General features: G+C 37.3%; 1 protein-coding gene across 2 annotated transcripts in view; it reads left to right on the forward strand.

The window, feature by feature from the left end:
* The window catches only part of RFTN1 (raftlin, lipid raft linker 1), a 97,758-nt gene that overhangs the window by 44,535 nt on the left and 34,830 nt on the right, over nucleotides 1-18,393 (forward strand). For both annotated transcript variants that reach the window (XM_027723799.2, XM_027723797.2), the window contains exon 4: nucleotides 6,691-6,799. In XM_027723799.2, the coding sequence (XP_027579600.1) occupies nucleotides 6,691-6,799 (109 nt within the window). The remainder of the gene's footprint in view (nucleotides 1-6,690; nucleotides 6,800-18,393) is intronic.

An 18,393-nucleotide genomic window follows, 5' to 3' on the forward strand; every position in this document is an offset into this window, starting at 1 on the left:
GGATGGTCGGTGTATTTGGGAGGTTCTGGCTAACCAAGATAAGGACAGTAACATGTATGTTGCTTATGTTCCCCCTAAGAACAGAGATCATTTGTTCTTTGTGTGTGTAGTAACCTTTTTTCCTTGCCCTTTTATTTCCATACTCACTGGTTTTTGATACAACAATCTCAGTGTAGGTGTCTTGCGCGCGGTACTATTTTGGACAGCCTGTGGCTGTGGCAGGTAACCTGTTCCTGCAGAGAAATCTCAAAGTCAGTCCCTGAACAAAACTGTAACAAAACCATAGCACAAAGCTGCTGAAATTTGTTCCCAGCTTCCCTTAGTGTGATACCTCTGCCTGGTATCTTTAAGTTTCAAAATTCAGTGTCAGTTAAAATGTTTAATGTCCCTTTCTAAATACTGTGGACTGGAAAATAAGCTCCGTTCTCTCTCAGGAGAAAAGATACACGGTCTGGGCTCATAAACAGTCTGCTTACAATAGTTTTGACGTGTTTGCAGATGCTCCATCTTACCTCAATAGAAAAACAAGGGATATAAATTGAATTCCAAAGAATTTATCTCCATTGTTCAACCTGTGTCTTAGGACATGCAATCTACAGGTTTTGCCTCCAGTCAGGAAAGCAATCAGCAGGGAAACAGTGCTGTGCAGAAGTAGATTAAGTAGTTTGATTTAAGAATAATTGTTTTAGAGTTTCTAAATGTTCTAAATGTTTTAAATTTGTATGTTTACCTCAAACAGCTTTGCAGCTGTTTTCCCTTTCTGAAAAATAATGAGGTGTCAGGTGTTGCAGAGGTTTACTTGATGAGATGATTCTGATTCTATTTTTGTAATTTCCCTATATCCATTAATCCTGTAATGCAAACTTTCATCACTTGGCTAACAAGAATTCTGTTTATCTGCAAAGGAATTTGACAGACTGAGTTCAAAAGTTTAATAGTAAACCAAGATTTTTACAGTTTCTTGGTTTTGCTGGTATTTCACTTTGGTGTTTTCGCTTTGGTGAAAGTAGGTACTTAGCATTGGTACAATATATTTTTAATTCAAATGTAAATGCGTGTATGTGTGTGTGTGTGTGTATCTATTTGCTTTTCATGTAGGATTTAAGCCTGAAGATGAGAAACGTCTGAATTTGCCTTCGTGAGCATTAGGATCAAACATGTTTGTGTGCAAATACAGTGTGTTGTTGCTCTCAGCAGGCTGATTTCAACTTAAGCGAAAAGATATTTATTCTGTACCCAAGAGTCAACAGATATCTTCCTTTAGCTCAAAGGACAATGGCTTGAGTTTTGAAAGCTTGCTATTTGTTACAAGTTCAAAGAAATACATATTTCCTCACAATAACTTTTAACGTTGACCCAAAATAAATGTTCTTTCATCCGTATTCTCAAAATTATAAACACTGCACAGTAAAGATGCCTATGTATCCATATGTGCCCAAACTTTTCTCAAGGAACTCTATATGCTGTCATTAAAAAAATGTTTATAAATTTTACTAACTAATAATATATATTCCAGTAATAAGGCTTCCTATATAAGAAAATTTCTAGTAAAGAAAATGTTTAGATAATAAAGTTAAAACACTGTCACATGGGTTAGAGTTGAGGCTGTCATGATACAATATACCTGCTTTATTTTTATAAAAATAAAATTTTTAATTGTTTTGTTTGTGTTTGTGTGTTTGTTGTGTGGGCATCATAAAACCTATGGATTTTTAGTTGCTGCTTTCTTGGTTTTCAGATATTCTAGCTTTCCTAGGTTTTTAACCTGGAATCATACAGACACCAGCTGCTCATGTTAATCACTTTGGTGTGGTTTTATTTTTTTTGTAACGTAGATCAGTTTGTTATGAATGTACAGTTATATTTTGAACTGTAGAGCTCTTCCTGTGTAGTGGAAAATCTCAAAACTGCACTTACATTCCCAGCATCATCTTAATCAAATAGTTATTTTAGAGTGTCCGTGCAGTTTACAAGTGTGTTTCAGCTTGCCAAATTCATGGGCATGGGGAACTTCAGGAAGATTAGGACCAAATGTTGGCTTCCTCAATTCCTTCTTGTGTCTGAAAAGGATTGGAAATCCAGTTTGTAACAGACATTGAGTTGTCAGCTTTAATAGTTACTCTGTAAGTTACTGGTACTCCACAGCTGGTTATGGTTTATCTACCATGAAATGGTGCTTAACAACAAACAGCTGTGCAGGAAATGACAGCCTACTGCAACAACCATTGTAAAATATTTTTGGCCCAAGAACTTCCAATTATAAGGGGAAATCTTATTTATTATATGTATTTTCTTCTTCTTTAGTGGCACTAGAGGTGCTATTTAGAATTCAGGATGACACTGCTTGTAAGCCTGTGGTCCTCAGCTGTACTGGTAACATTTGAGGGTACCCTCTACCCTGACCCTGCCAGGCCTGCGAATGTTGTCTCTTTGCTCAGCATCAGGTAGACTGAAATTTCCTCTCAACACTTTGCCATCCCCTGGTTAAGGGTGTCCATGGTGGTCATTGAAGATACCTACAGTGACAGAAAAATCCTTTTTCAGGAAAATGGATAAACAAACAACGAGGTATATAACAAAGGAAGAAAAACAAATGAAAACCTAGGGTATACAAGTTACAATGAAATTTCCTGTAAATCTCCATGGCTAACTAGTGGTTATCCTCTCTGGGAGCAGTGGTCAGGAGACTGCCCTTCCTCACTGCAGGGCAAGTGCTGGCATTGTTCACACTGTCCCTTCTGTTACCTTTCAGGTGTCACAAAATGTGTTAGAGTGAGTACAGGGCATTGTAATGAGTCGGGATGTCCCAGCTTCTCCAGTCATCTTGGCTTCTAAGAAGAGTACAGCATGAGTGTATCCAGATGTGCTTCTTTCAGGGCTGGGCCATTTTTAATTAACCCAGCGATTTTTTTATTTTAATTGGAGTAATAAAAGTAATAAAAACCCCTGAATGTTTGCAGGCAATGAAGGGAGGAAGGTTCGATCTTCCAACTTAGGAGGAAAAGAAAAGGAAGAAATTACTGACTCTGCATCCAGAAGAAAAAGAAGATCTTTCTTGTTGGAGCTCACACATTTTTTTGACTAAACTGATCTCAGCATTTCTCTTTCGCCTTCTGTTGAGAAATATTTTATTATAGGAAAGAAGAAATCAACTTTAAACTCATCACTTTAATTTTAAAATATTTTGTACATTGGACTCCCAGTAACATCCTGTACTATAAAACCGGTGGATTATTGGGTTAGTTCTCAAATTATTTGCATCAATTCTTCAAAACAGAGCAGAGGAATGAACTGTGCTCTTTGGACTTTTTCCATGTTGCCTGGGATCTTGATAGATGTGCGTATTTTGGGGATCGTAATTCATAATCTCTAAGGAAAGTGATCCTAAAAGTAGTCCCATTAAATTAATAAACCCAAAACTATATTAATTTCTGTTCAGTATAGAATTTACCTGTACCTATATTTAGTTACTTCCTTATGGCTATACTAATAATATTCAAAGAGTTTAATGTGAGACTTATATGGTATCTATGAAATACTTCATGATACATGTATGAAATGCATTGGTAATTGCATAGAGACTGGAAGTAATTTCTTGCCCACCTAGATTTGCTCAGAAAATTATTTTTGTGGTCTGTGACCACGTAAATATCTGCAGATATTTATTATTTTCGCATGAGAAGCTATGTTTGTTTTTGACAGAATAACAGGTTTTTAAAGTTTTCCTAAAAAGGTAAAAACTACCAGTATAGACAAAGACATGCTTTTAACATATATGGACATAATTTACTTGAAAGCATGGAAAAATATTTCTTAGTAATATAGGGTACTTCTGTTGGAAGATTTTAACTTAGGATTTTACGACTTTTAGTAGAAGCTGTTAAGTGTGTTCCATAAAATAATGTTCTTAACAGAGTACAATGGTATTTGATGCAGTTTCTTTATGAACCCTAGTGCAGAGGTAGCCCTCAGAATCTTAAAGGAGGAATTCACTGTCTCCTATTCACTTAAATATTTCCAAGCAGCAAGTGTATTTCAAAGTAAGTGCTTCTTAAAGGAGTTAAAATAAACAGGACATTTTAGAGCAGTTGTAGTAAGAACTATATTTTTATGGCTATAATCTGCATCTCAGATCACTCTTACTCCTTTCAAAGAGGTTAGAAGCAGGTCCTCAAAAAACTTCACACAATCAGAGCCCAGGGAGCTGTTAAGGGAGAGGAGAGGAATCCTTACACCTGTATATAAACCTCACCAATATAGGTTGAAACGAATTTATTTTTACAGGTAGCCAGTGGGTTTAAAATGAAAATACAATCTTTCTCATTCTTTCAGAGTAATTAAAATAGTAAGTTTTCATGTGTGTTTCAACAAGTATTTACAGTAGTGCTAGAGTTGATCACTCTGTAAGGAACAGACTTTGTCGAAAGAGTGGGCACAGAAATAGCATGGTGCATACTTAATTTCTGGGATTTGATACCTTAACTTTGAGCGATAGTATTTCAAAGTCTCTGGTAGGGGAGTATGGCTTCCTCAGCCAGGCTGGAAGGGAACTGTGATGGTTTATCCCAGTAAGGGAAATAGCAGAGATGTTTGTTCCTCACATTTGTAGAGTTTTGCAGTTGACACCCCAAAAGGGGATTGGTTGTCTAGAAAGGGCTTGGTTCCTTGCTACCTGTTCCTGGTAATCCACTTCTGGTTTGTAATGATAGAACAGCTGAAGCACTGGAGAATTGTGTTTGCTCCATTTAATTTGTGTGGACTTCACATTGCAATATTGAGTGGCAGTTCTGATGGTTTATTGATCGCTTGGGCATTAGAGAGTCCTAGTTCGTATTATTTCTATTTGGAACATGGCTAGATAACATCAGGGCTACAATTCCAGTTGGTCATATTCAGATTTAAAAAAAAAAAAAAGTAGGTATAGTAGTAAGTACTCTAGCAGGGAGACTTTCTGAAGTTTATTTTTATGTCCTTGAATTTATTGAATTTATCTGTGGTGAAAAATCTGCACAATGGTTGTCTGCAGTACACATGTTGCCCCTCACAGAATGATTTTTTATTTTCTTGATAAAGTTGTTCCGACTGCTTAAGTTAATTCATGTGTGCCTGTTACAGAGGAGTAGGGGTAGAATACTTCTAGTCCCCCAGTAATGACTTCTTAAGTCCTGTATTTGGGTAATGTTTGGAGAGTTTTCATGGACACCAGTGATTTGTTAGAATTTTTTTCCAGAATCGTGGGACCACAGGTTATAAGAAAAACCTAGAAAAGAGGGGAAAAACTAATGGGAAAAGGACTTCAGTATAACCAAACAATGCAGAGTCAGGTACCACCTGTCCCACATGTAAGTGAGATGAGAGAAATGAAGTGAGAGTGTAGCTTGTGTGAAAGGGGGAGGATCAAATACAAAATACAACGTCATGTGATACTTCAGAAAATGTCTGCAGTATTGCCTAGGAAACACACTGCCAGTTTGCAGTCAGCAGCCTACACATCTCATGGCTCCAGGGAACTGTTAGCATCTCGGGAAAGCCCCTGGGACCATCTGTAGCTGAAGCGTGTTTTACGTATCACACAATCTCAGTCCCCAGAACAGGGCTTTTGCACAGACTTGCTTTTACAAGCATGGCAAGTCTACAAAACCCTTGTTTTGTTGTTTTGCTGCTTCCTCAGCATTCTCAGTTCAAACTTCTGTACCTTTCTTCCTGTCCTGTAGGTACCCAGTGCATCAGACAACTGCTGGTCACGATTAGTTCTTTACTTCAAACTAGCTCTTTTGATTCTCCGTATGGGGTGTTAGATAACTACTTTGTTACTATTCCCAAGAAATACAGGCTAGCCTTTGTTTTTGTGCATTCTTCTATGTGTTCTCCTAAAGAACTGAGGAAACATATGATTCCTTAGTTATCCTTTATTGATCAGATGTATCCTTTCATGAGAGGTCAGAGGAGGCGAAAAGTGCACTCAGTAGCACTTCTTTGCAGTCCGTGCCTACAGACTTTCTCAAGAACATTCAGTATAACTTCCAAACTTTCCCTTGGCGTATTTTGACCGATACCATGTCTCCACAGTGCTGCTTTGTTCAGCAATGTATACAGCAAATGCCACACGCTTTGAATTATTTTAGGAGTTAGTGTCTTCTGAAAGAGGAGGGATTTCTAACACTGCTTTAAATGTCTCAACAACAAAGCATAAGGGAAGACTGAAGGATAAACTACTTTGATTAGGCACTGATTTTTTAAATGTTGACTTGGAATGCTGCTAGATAAGAGAAGGGATTTCTTTTAATTGCTGTCTGTGAAACACATCTTACATCAGGCTGCCCTGTGTGGCTCAAAGCATCTGTCAGCCCATTGCATTGGAACTTTCTTTCTGTGTATTCTGAGTTATATCACCTGTGCAACTCCTTGGTGTTGACCATAGATGCCAGGCTGACAAAGTGTTTCTTGGATAGATAAAGAAATTTGGAAGTCCCTGAAGCATTCTATCATCTGCAGTCACTGGTGTGATTTCTTCCCCTACCAGGTAGATGAGACTTGTCAGAACTGTATTGAACTCAGTGGGGTCAATGTACTGGAACCAAAGTTTTGTGTGAAGGTTAGGTCTCCAGGAGAAATATTTATAAATGGGATATCTGGGTATCCAGTCTTAACAACAGAAAGTGATTCTTTTTTTTCTGTCTGCCTCTTTAGGTCTCCAAAAGCTGACGTCAGTAGTGAAGGATATGTCTTGGAGGTAGAATGCTGCTCCTCTTTTAACCACCTTTCAGAGAAAAAGGAGATACCTGATTTTATTAAAAAAGTAAGTAAAAAAAGAAAGGGGGGGCAAACCCCAAAACACAGTATGCTTTTATTTGCACTATAATTACTGTTTCTAGTCCTGTCAGTTTGACAGTAGGGATATGTATACACTTTGTCCAGCTGAAACACTGCACGAGAATTTGGTGGTTTATAATTTTAAGTAGCTGAAGGGCAGTTATACTTATTGAGAGAAATAAGTTTGATCATGTTATTATGAGAAAATTATTTGTAGTGTCACAGGAGAGTGACCTATCTATCATATATGGATGGTATCAACTAAGTTACCAGTGTAGAAGATGGTCCTATAATGTGCAATGTTTTATGTTGAAACAATATATATAATTTCCATTTTAGTGTCAAAATAGCCTGTTAGATAGTACTTTACATAAAAGGCCTATTACCTCCCGGAAACTCCCAGATTATTTAAGTTTTGGTTCAGTATTACAGGATGAGCAGTTACAGATGGTACTGGTAACCTAAATCCTTTTGTCATACAGAACAGTGTTGCTTTCAATTAGCTATTATATATACTGGTGAATTTGAAGAGAACACTGCAATTCTTTATTTGTTGCCTTCTTTTTAAAATTATTTTTGACACTATAATATTCTGCCAGATTGGAAATTAGCAGGTTATGTCCATTTTAATGAAGACAGATTCATTGTGGATGTTTCAAATTTTGCAGCATCTGTTGTGTCCTGTTGCACTTTATATAAACTAGCATTGAGAACTATATTTACTTAGCCATGGGGTGTAAGAATAGTAAGCAGGTATACTCCCCTACTTTTATTTCATCTTGCAGTGCTAATAGTTAAAATTTTGTAGAGTAAATTTCTTGATGGGGACTCAGCTTGACAGACTACACTCATTCGATCTTTCCTTTTTACTATGAATTGTAAAAACTAGATTAAAAATAATGCAGCTATAACTATCTGATCACCGTTGTCAAACTTAAAGATATATAGATTTTGGTATCAGAACAAACTGAAGTTTTCTGAACACTTAATAACATTCAAAAGTCTGAGTCTGAATTTTGCTTCAGGTTGAACTGCATTACTGCACTACAATTCTGATGTTATCTTGGATTATTTCGATATATTTACACTTAGGCAAAACTAGTGTAGTTGTTGTGTGCCAGTTTCAACACGTTGGATTTTATTCTTCAGTTCTTCAAGTCAGAGAAGAGAAATATAGGCGGAACTGTCACAACTGGTAGCAAAATTGTGCATCATTGCGACAGAAAATTTCTTTTCATATGTAACTTCAGAAAGAGTATGGCTAACATGAAAACAAAATGACAATCCAGGAGTCATCTTATTTCCATAAATATCCAGTTCTGAGACTCTTTAGAGTTCTTTTCTAGACATGGAAATGTTTCTGTTGGTAGAAGCCATTTGATTATGGGGTTATGAAGATGCCTTTTTGAAAGATAATAATTTAAATTTTAATAGCTAGAATGTATATTTACCTTTTCTCTGTAGGCTGAGTATGTCGCTCATCCTCAGATGTTATTTGATGTAGAGAAATTTGAAGTTCTTTGAAGCTGTTGCTGTCAAGTGTGTGCTATGTCACTGTCTGTATCTGATTAAACACAATTGTTTAACAATTGTGAAATTCTCAACACTTTTATGTAAATCAAACTCAGGAAACAGGACTTGTTTGGGAGTAGGAGTTAATTGTCCTATTAACTAATTTGTCTGAGCAACAAAAATGTCCATTGCTTTTAAGGGCATATAAACCAGATGTTTACAAACAAAATAAATGAAAAATAAAGAATGTTCTTCAAAGAAAGCAGTAACAAAAAGCTGTTAGAGAGGGCAGTTGCTTGCTTTCAGAAAAGAACAGCCCTATGATTCTTCTCAAACTGTGGAATACAGTTGAAGTTAATACAATGTTTTAACTGAATAGGCAAATCCTTGATCACAGAGCTTTTCATAACAGAGACTTCTAGCACAGGTTTACCATCTTACTGCATTGCAAATTACTGTATTAAAAAAAAACCAAACCAGATAGAATAGCTCTATTTTCAAAACAAAATGAGAAGTCAAAATTTTCTCTATGAGCTTGTCGCAAAAAATTCCAAAAAAATACCCTGAGAAAATTAATTTTGTTAATTTTATTATACACTACTGAGCAAGTATTGTTTACCTGGAGTTTGAACAAGGATGCAATTTTAATAACTTTTCTTAACTGACTTTTTGTTGCATTGAAAATTCATATTGAATATTAACTGCTTCCTTCTGCAAACACAAAAAAATTTTGTAATGGCATACAGTGTAGGTATTATATGCTTTTTTTTCTATATATGCTTTTTTCCCCCTATAACTCCATATAAATGTTATAATTTGGTAGAAACAAGGACATTATTTCACCTGGAGAATGCTTTTTGCTGACTGAAACGAAGTGCCTCAGTACAATGTTGACTACAAGACATTTAAGAAATGCCAAAGAAGACTCTCTGGTCAAACCTGTGTTCTGTTTTTGAGATCCTTCTGCACTGCTGGACTCTGTCCCAATTCTCCACTCTCTTTGCTGGTTTTGAAACCACCACTGTGGTTTCTGGCTATGGCAAGACTGAGGACACAATGTCGCATAAAATACACTCCTCCTGTACCTTAGAATGGTGTTGACATCACCACACTTTGTTTGTTTGTTGATATCCACTTGGATCTGTGCAGCTTAACCTGTCCTAAAGAGCTAAAATAGTCCCATGGTGTCTTTGACACATAATTTGTGGACAATGAAGGAGGTAACTGTTATGTATATACTATATTGCTGAATTGATATTAGCACTCCTGTCCTAACTCCTGTTTAGCTCTCAGGCAAAACAGAGATTAAAGATTTGCTCATCTGCTTTTTAATGAGCAAAGCTAACTTCTGAAATTCTGATCACTGTGGCTCAGATCATTCTGAAGTAGTTGAAAGTCAGAGATGTTACTTCTAAGATACCATATTTTGTAATACTTTGACTTGTATCTCATGTCAGATAGGGTAGCCTTTAATTACTTCCTTAGTTGCTTTTTATTTCTGTGTATCCTGTTATCGTTTTTTTCGTCTGAGAGTGTTCTTCTGAATCTATGGAGACAAGTAAGGGAAGCAGAAGCTAGGCTGACATCACAAGAAAAGGGTTATTTTGAATACACAATCATATATGAATGGCAAATATGTTTCTCATGACCTTTGTCTTCTGTTCCAATCTGAGTTACATGCTCTAGAAGAACTGTAACAGGCAGAAGGTTTTACTGCTACACTCATATCTTTGTGGTATAGGTGAAAGGGAATGGAGGATTGTTTCTGTACCATGTCTCCCCAGTTTTGACTTTTTAAAATTTAGGAAGTGCATCTTTGGGTCCTTGGTTGCCTGCTTAATAATGAGAGGAAATTCATTTATGGTAACTTTTTTTCATTGTGATGCCATTACAGGGTTCATGTTTCTTTTCCCTATGGACTCATTATCCTTCTCTGGGGAAGTATGATAAGCACAGAAAAGCATGGTTTAAAAATGCTTTAGCTAAACTGAAATCCAAATGCAGGCATCTTCCTTTGGTGTTTTTGGCTAGACAAAGACCCCTCCCCACTGATCTGTCCTTACTTGAATCAAAAATTCGTCTAATTTCTCCCAACAAACCTAAGGCAGTATTGATCAATAATTGGGTTTACATTTTCAGAAGTGGACCGGTTCCACTTGGAACATGACTGCCATCTTGAAACACCTTAGTGACATTTATTGTGCGATGAAATCTGCCAGATGAGGCAGCGTGTGTCAGATCTGCTCATTGCTGGTCCCTCTGCTCATGTCTTGGTCAAGTTCAGTGAGTACAAATGCCAGTAATGTGTCGCTCCCTTAAGTGGTCCTCAGAACAGCTTCTGTAGTCCAAATCACCTTGCAAATAATCTCGACTGCTGCTGATGTAGTGACTTTGCCAGTAAGTTTGTTGACACTTATTGTTTAATAATAGCGTTGCTGGGCCAAGGAAGTGATGGTACCTCTCAGGCTTAAGCGAGTGGGACCCCAGGGAGGAATAGCTCAGGAAACTTGGTCTTCATGGCTGGAAGAGTTTCATCAGACAGACTGGAGACTTCCCAGAGGAAGCATATGTACACCAGTCCTGTTGTTTCTCTTCCCTGACAGTCTGTCATTATACTTTTTTTTACATTTAGCAAAGATTTTATGGGCAAATAGGGCCTTGAGGGGAAGCCCTATGAGGAGCAGCTGAGGTCAACTTGGCCTGTTCAGCCTGGAGAAGAGGAGACTGAGGAGAGACCTCATTGCAGTTACAACTTCCTCGTGAGGGGAAGAGGAGGGGCAGACACTGATCTCTCTAGTGACCCAAGGAGATGTCCTGAAGTTGTGTCAGGGAAGATTTAGGTTGGACATCAGAAAAAGGTTCTTCGTGCAGAGGTTGGGCACTGGAACAGGCTCCCCAGGGAAGTTGTCATGGCACCAAGCCTGAGAGTTCAAGAAGCATTTGGATGATACTCTCAGGCACATGGTGTGACTCTTGGGGATGGTCCTATGCAGGGCCAGGTGTTGGTCTTTATGATCCTTGTGGGCCCCTTCCAAATCAGTATATTCTGTGAATATGCCAACAAAACACATTACAAGGATGCTGCCACCTGTGTACTTGTTCTAGAGTTGGCATCTAAAAGTGTGACCACCAATTCCCTCTGGTACAGAGGCAAGTTGTGTGGAGAATTGGACAATTTTGAAAGAAAGGCTGTACAATACTAACACTTGTATGAAGAACTCACATCCTGCATTGCTGAAAGGATCTACTGTATTTGAGCCTTCTTGGCAGTTTTATGGAAAAGAAAATGTTATCAGGAATAAAACTGGAACGAGATATTAGTATGTTTGAAGTGTTACTTTATGCAGTGGAAGTTGGTATGCATTACTAAACTGTAGTTGAACTTTGCGTGCTCCTGAAAGGCGAGACATTTCTTGGAGGGGTTTGATCCTCCTGCTTGTTATCTACCCTCTCTCCTTTGGAGGGAGCCTGAGGCTGGAGACTGGCTGAATGGTTGGGTAAGGAACTGCTACACCCCCCAAACAATCACAGTTCAGTCTCACTGCATGTTTCTCCATATTGGTGTTTTTATCAAAATATTGAGATCCTTCTTTTCCTGCTGTCTTGATTTTTCCTCTCCATTCACATGTAGCTTTTTGGAGTTTTCGGGATAACTGCTTGGTTCATGCACATCGTTTTCTGCAATCATCTGTGTTGTGATTCTAATTGGTAAAGAATTTTTGTATTACTGTTGCTCTTAAATGACAGGTTAACTCTCAGGCTTCTTTTAAGTTAGATAGAAGGATGGTTGAAGTATTTAGGAGGATTTCTGTTTCTCCTCCTCTAAAATAATAGCTAAATGCCTATATGAATTTTCAAGAACTTTTTAAATCTTTTCCATAGATGTTTCTAGTCAAGGGAGTGATTCACTTACTTTCTAGATATTTACTCACATGAGAATGAACATTTGTCTTGTATGATGAAAACAGGGGACTTCACATACCCACATATTGTGTGAAAGCAATATTGAATGATTTTGAGCTCTCAGCCTCTGAGTTTTAAAACTCTTTAGCATCTAATTATGATGATAAATGTATCAGTATCTCCATAATAATATGCATATATATATAATTATTTGTGTTTCTAACAGTATGACAAGCAAATGAGAAGACAAAAATCTGTAATTTTCTAGAAAATAATCTGAAAATTAATAATATTACAATTTTTGGTTTTTTACTTTCACTTACAATAGCTAAGAAAAATATTGGGGTTTATGTAGCTGTTCCAGTATTTCTCACTTTCTTGTCTCTTTCTGTTTGTCATTACTTATTCTTCCTCTCTTAATCTTTGCATTGAGATTTCTTTTTTAGAAGGAACAAAGAGGTGCAGCATATGTGTTCTGAAGAGCACTAGTCTGTTGGTGCATTTCTTGACTCAGTTGCTGCACTCTTACAAGGATCTCTTCTGAGAAGTCTCCAATTGCTCTGTTGGTGCCAGGGTTCCTTAGGTGGTTATGGTAATCCTAAGCATTATTCTTTACTTGAGATATGTTTTAGCTGGCCCGTTTGGAAGTTTCCTGCAGGGTACACACTCAGAGCAGGTGGCAGTAAAAGACAGAAGAGGGGAAAAATTGCATCTTTAATATTGCTCAGAGGTTTGTTCTTCCAATTAACAAGCAGTTCAGATTTACTTCTGTGGCTAGAAAATGACCCCTCTAGAGTCCTGTTTATTACCTAGGATTACTTACCTAGATGTGAACTCAATCTCTTCTAAAATCATTTCCATCCTTAAAACAAACCCAAAAAATCCCACCCCAAAACCTTTACTCTCCAGGGTATTTGCAAAAGAACAATACAACGTTTATTTCTGTAGTGCATTGTAATGAAAACCATTGCTAAGCACTTAGCTGACTGCTTTGTTTTCTGCACAACAGACCCTATTCTATTTTTTAAGTATTTGGATGTTTGTAGATATGGTCGTGAAGCAGGAGTTGAAACTCAACATCAATAGTTCAGCTGTTTGTAATCTGCTGTGATAATATTTATTAAAGTGCATTCTGTTAACATTTTTTAAGTGTATATATAACAAGAGATGTTAAAAAATAGCATATACTGTATTTTAAACAACCTGGTGTGAAGGGAAACATCTGTTCCTAGTTAAGCTTCTTTCAACTTGTGTTCTTTTGACTGAGCCCTGTAAAAGTGGTGTTGATATATATCTTCCATGGACATTGCAAAACTATTTTCAGGACTCTCCCAGGAGCCTGGTTGTGCTTTTATAATCCTTTGCCCCCAGCAGCTTCCAGAGTCATCCCCTTGTCCAAGATAAAAATAGATATTATAAAGTATGTCGTTGATGTTTTTAATGATCCTACTTCTGTCTGGTGGGAAAAAAACCTTTTTAAATAACAGTAAATTTGATAATATTTTATACTGTGCTAAAATAAAATATGGGCAAATTGTTCAAATTGTAATTTTGGCTACGAGTAACAGATGGCTTGATGAAACAATGTGATTTTAAAGAAACACTCTTTGGTTGATCTAAAAAGAAAAGAAAGTGTTGCCTGCAAATTAAATGTAAAGCCTATAGGTTTGAGATGGAATTCCTACTTTTTAAAATATTCCGGTTGTCCTGAACCTTTTTGTTTGTTTTCATTGCCTAGGACAGAGATGGACTAAACCACTGTCCCAGTTTTGAATTGCATTGTTGCTAGTTGCTACAATGGTTATTAGATACAATACTTAACTCTACATCTCTGTGAATCTTTATTTTCCCCTGGCTTTTATTCACCCATTATCGTAGGAGTTTTTTGCAAAAGATTCCTGGACAGGACATGATCTGCATTTTGAAAATGCCAGTTCTCTAGAGCAAGAGCTTGGGACAAGAGTTTCCACAGACTTTTTTTAAACAATGTATATCAAGTATTTGGGTTGAGCGAGCGTAGCTGCCTGCTCTTTAGCAGTTTATCCCAAGGCTAAAACAAGTTTTAGGGAATAAGTCTTAAATTATGTATATCATTTCAGGACTTTCTTTCAGAGTTTATGGCAAGGGTGAGAGGATGCAAGTATGTTAAGTGGCTTTTGGGCAGGTACCACACTCACCAAACCTTTGTAGCCTGTGGCCAGCAATGTTCACGCTTTGCCTTCAGTGAAGAAACAGATGCTAAAATGAGATAACTTGAGAAGAATCATCACACCCAGGACCACAGAGGATGAGACTGGTTTCAAGACCTGTCATCTAATGAAATATGCTAAAAGGAGCAGGTGTACTTGCACCATGCTGCACTACGTGTTTAGTGTGGTTGTATTGTTCTCAGGAGTAAAAATAATGCAAGCTGAAGAGGAATTCCAAATTGTTAATCTCATGTCTGCCTTGGCTTGAGTAGCAGGAGACATATAGCTTGCTGTAATTTAATATCTCCTGCAGCACTGCCTTAAGATCCCATCTTCTGTTTTAATCAGTGCAGGAGTAAGTTGCAGTAGCTTCTTACTTCAGTACATTTCTCCCTGTGCTGTTTGTAGCTTTCAGTTCACTTTTGCAGAGGCTACTACAAATGGGCATGTTGTAAAAGTGCAAAGCTTGCTTTCTTGCCCTGTTCAGTGCCTTATTCTGCTCTACCACAAATGCAATGAGAGCTCAAAATGGCAAATTAATGGTTCTGTTGGATTTCCAAAGATGGAAAGATTAGGTTTTACCTTTTGGGTTTGTTTCTGGACTCTATCCTCTTCTGTTGGATCTGTGAATTTCATTCTGGTAGTCTTATCTAAAGTTCCCAGATGTTAAAATTCTGGTCAAGGTTTTCATATATAAACACTGCCAACAACACTGCTTAAAGGACTGTTCTGTGATTTGGGATTATAGTAACATTTTCCAGTGCATCTCTCCAGTATTTTATCCCTGATGGCCTATTTTGGTGTAATTGACAGTGAAAATATTTGGTAATTTGAAAGCCTGAATGCAGACTGGGATTTTACTTTCTAAAAGCTGCATTTATATTTTCCTATATGTATATGAACCTGAACTATCTGTCTCAAAATCAGAATTTCCAGTGTAAACTGGGAAAGGTTAAAAATGCATGGAAAGTACAGGCTTAAATGACAGAACATCCTGGTCAGAAAGGTTGTTTGGTTTGGAAATCTGCAAGTAGTGACACAGTCTCAGAGTAATAGGACGATTGGCAATTGATGCTCTTTGGTTAGTGGAATATTTTTTTTAACGTAGTATTAGGGATGCAAAAATGCCAAAGTTTCAAAAGTTTTGATCCATATAGAAAGAACTAAATCCCTCCTTCAGAGCATTAGCTAAGCTTAGTTGATTTTAAAATAAGCAATAAACTCCTGATGACTATTGCTGTCTTCTAAGGAAAGAGCATGTGCGACGTGTGGAAAATATCAGGGGCAAACTAGAAGCCTGTCTTAATTTTAAACATCTGTTTCCAGAAATGAACAGACTACAAGGGGGATGTGCAGTATTTCTGATGAAATGTGTACTACTAAATATTAATGAAGGAGGACACAGTTGGAAGACTGTAGTCTTGAGCATACTTTTCTAGTCCCTGGCATGCAGTACATAGCATTCTCCTCAAACCACAAGTTCATGTTCTTTGCATGAAGATCCTGGTGCTGTTGTTAAAGGAGATCTGCTTGAATCCTAAAAAGAAGGTAGAAAAATACACTCATCTGGTTTCTGGTGCACATTATGAGTTCTAATGCTTTCATCCTTGTTCTTTTTGAAACGACAACTAAATAAACAGAAAAGCATTTCTTTTATTGACTAAGTTCATGCTTGGTTTAAATAGATAGCTCTGGGCTAAATTAACCAGCTATTGTTTCCAAGGCCATATGTTTGGCCATCAGTTGGAATAAGTAGCAGTCCTTCCCGAAGTTCACAGCAGAGCTAGCTGCGTCTGACCACCAAAAACCAGTTCATTGCTCCTTGAAAATGTTGTATTCTCTCTGAGTGCATATTTGCTATATATGTTCCTCATAAATTATTTCTGGGTTACTGTTTATATTAGCAGCAGTCCCCTTTACTGGGTTGTTACTAAATTCTTTCAGTATCTAGTTATATCATGAGCCATATAGCAAACCTATTAATGAAATGTTCACTCCTAGTGCCTAGGTTTTAAAGGTGGTTTGTTTTAAAATAATGAGAAAGTGTAAGCCTTGAGACCATTTAGGACTGCTGTAAACTAGAGTGCCTTGATGACATTAGTAAAACTGCTTTTCTTCTGGATTCACTCCAAATAAGAGTTAATCCTGGCATAAAAGAGTTAAGGGAAATTCCTAACACTTATTAAATAATTTGTTTGAAATTCTTATCAGAGAGAGGTCCTCATTAGTAAATTTCTCTGTGTTATTTTGCATTTTTATTGATGTGGCTGGAGTACTATCTTGAACTTGATGGAAGTGTTTGATTTTCATTGTGCCATCCCACAGGGATGCCATCGGGATCTCCCTGTAAGCGATTGCCAAAACTGACAAAAGGTGTATGATTCTGTTCAGCATGGTATCTCTATCCTTGAGTTTCCATATTTATAAGAGTACCATCATGCTTGCTAGCAATAGGAGATTATTATGGTGCTGAAAGTGCAACAAGAAACACAGAATCACAAACAATACGTGGGCTGTACAATGGACTTGCCAAGTGTCTTTATTCAAAACAGATTTGAAAAGAAAACCTGTATGTGGCTGTTCAAAATGAGCTTCTGAATGTGGCTGTGAGATCTGTAGACTAAAAACAAGTAGTTTCCAGAAAAGAGGATTTCATCATTCAGCCATACTTATTGCCAGGTGTGGTTTTGCAGACCTTTAATTTAGAGTGTCAGCCATTTTCTAATTAGGTAGGGAGTCTTCAAGAGAACCAAAATAATTTTAAAAGGTGAGATATAAATTTGCTACATCCATGTAATGTTTAGTGACACTGCATTATGCTGGTGATGGGTCCTTTTCTTTCCAAATGCAGTGTAAAAATAGCAGTCAGGCAGTTCTGAAATAAACAATAACATTTCACAAATGTTAAGAATGTTAACACAAGTGCTCCAGCTAAAATTCAATTAAGGTAGTGACATCGGGGTTGGACACGGTGCTTGTTCCTATTCCTGCTAAAGTTCGTGGGAGATTTGATATTTATGTCACAGACAGCAAAGGCTAAATCTGTCATTTCTTCCCCTCAGGGAAAATGCCAGGTTTCTAATCAAGCAAATTATAGGGATGACATTAAATTCTTTAACTGCCTTGGCCCTCTGTACATGTGAAATTTCACCCCTTCTTTACGCAGATTCTATTTTTAAACTGATGTTAATCCAATTTGTTGCAACCGGGTTACAAATGAATTTGGATGTACCCACTTGGGTGTTTATCCAGATTGAAATAAATAAGTTTAAGTTCTGCTTCTGTGGTTGAACAATAGCATCTTTTGTGATGGAGATCTGGTCTTGTATTTGTGGTTAATGTAATCCAAGCAGCGCTTTATGAGGCAATAAAAATGTTTCTGTTCCTATCTGGGGAAAGAAGCAAAGATTATTTTTTATTTTCAATTTTGTTGGAATTTCCCTTTTCACAATTTCCAAAGATGTAAAGGGCAAGTATGTAGTATATTTAAAGTACAAAAAATGTCAGTAAAACATCTGAAATTAGTATGGATCACTTCATGTAAGGGCATTTTTAATCTATTAATCTTATCTGATATGAAAAGTGGTAGAGATGCAGTTGTTGTCTTTATGTTTTTTCCTCGCATTTAGTCATACAATGCAGTAAGACACAGGCCTTTCTTAGTAGTCTCTGTTAGCGCTCTAAACTGGCACATAAAGACAGGTAATTGTGTTGTTTATCTAATCTGGAATATATCCTGGGTGATCCTATCCGAGTAGCATCATGTTCTTCCCATTCAGTGCAGCTTTACCCCTGCTTTCTCCCATGCATTGCCCTCTTGCCGATTCCCAACACTGCATCTGCTGACATAATTTCCCAAAAGGCTGGAAGAGACATATCTGTCTGTGTGTACCAGCACAGAATGCCTCAAAGAGTTCAAAACCACAGGTACCTGCTAGGAACAGTCCTTCTGTCCTTGCATAACTCCTGGGCACAA

Source organism: Pipra filicauda, unplaced genomic scaffold, assembly GCF_003945595.2.
Source record: "Pipra filicauda isolate LSUMZ 115617 unplaced genomic scaffold, ASM394559v2 scaffold84_size4826128_pilon, whole genome shotgun sequence".
Classification (NCBI taxonomy): domain Eukaryota; kingdom Metazoa; phylum Chordata; class Aves; order Passeriformes; family Pipridae; genus Pipra; species Pipra filicauda.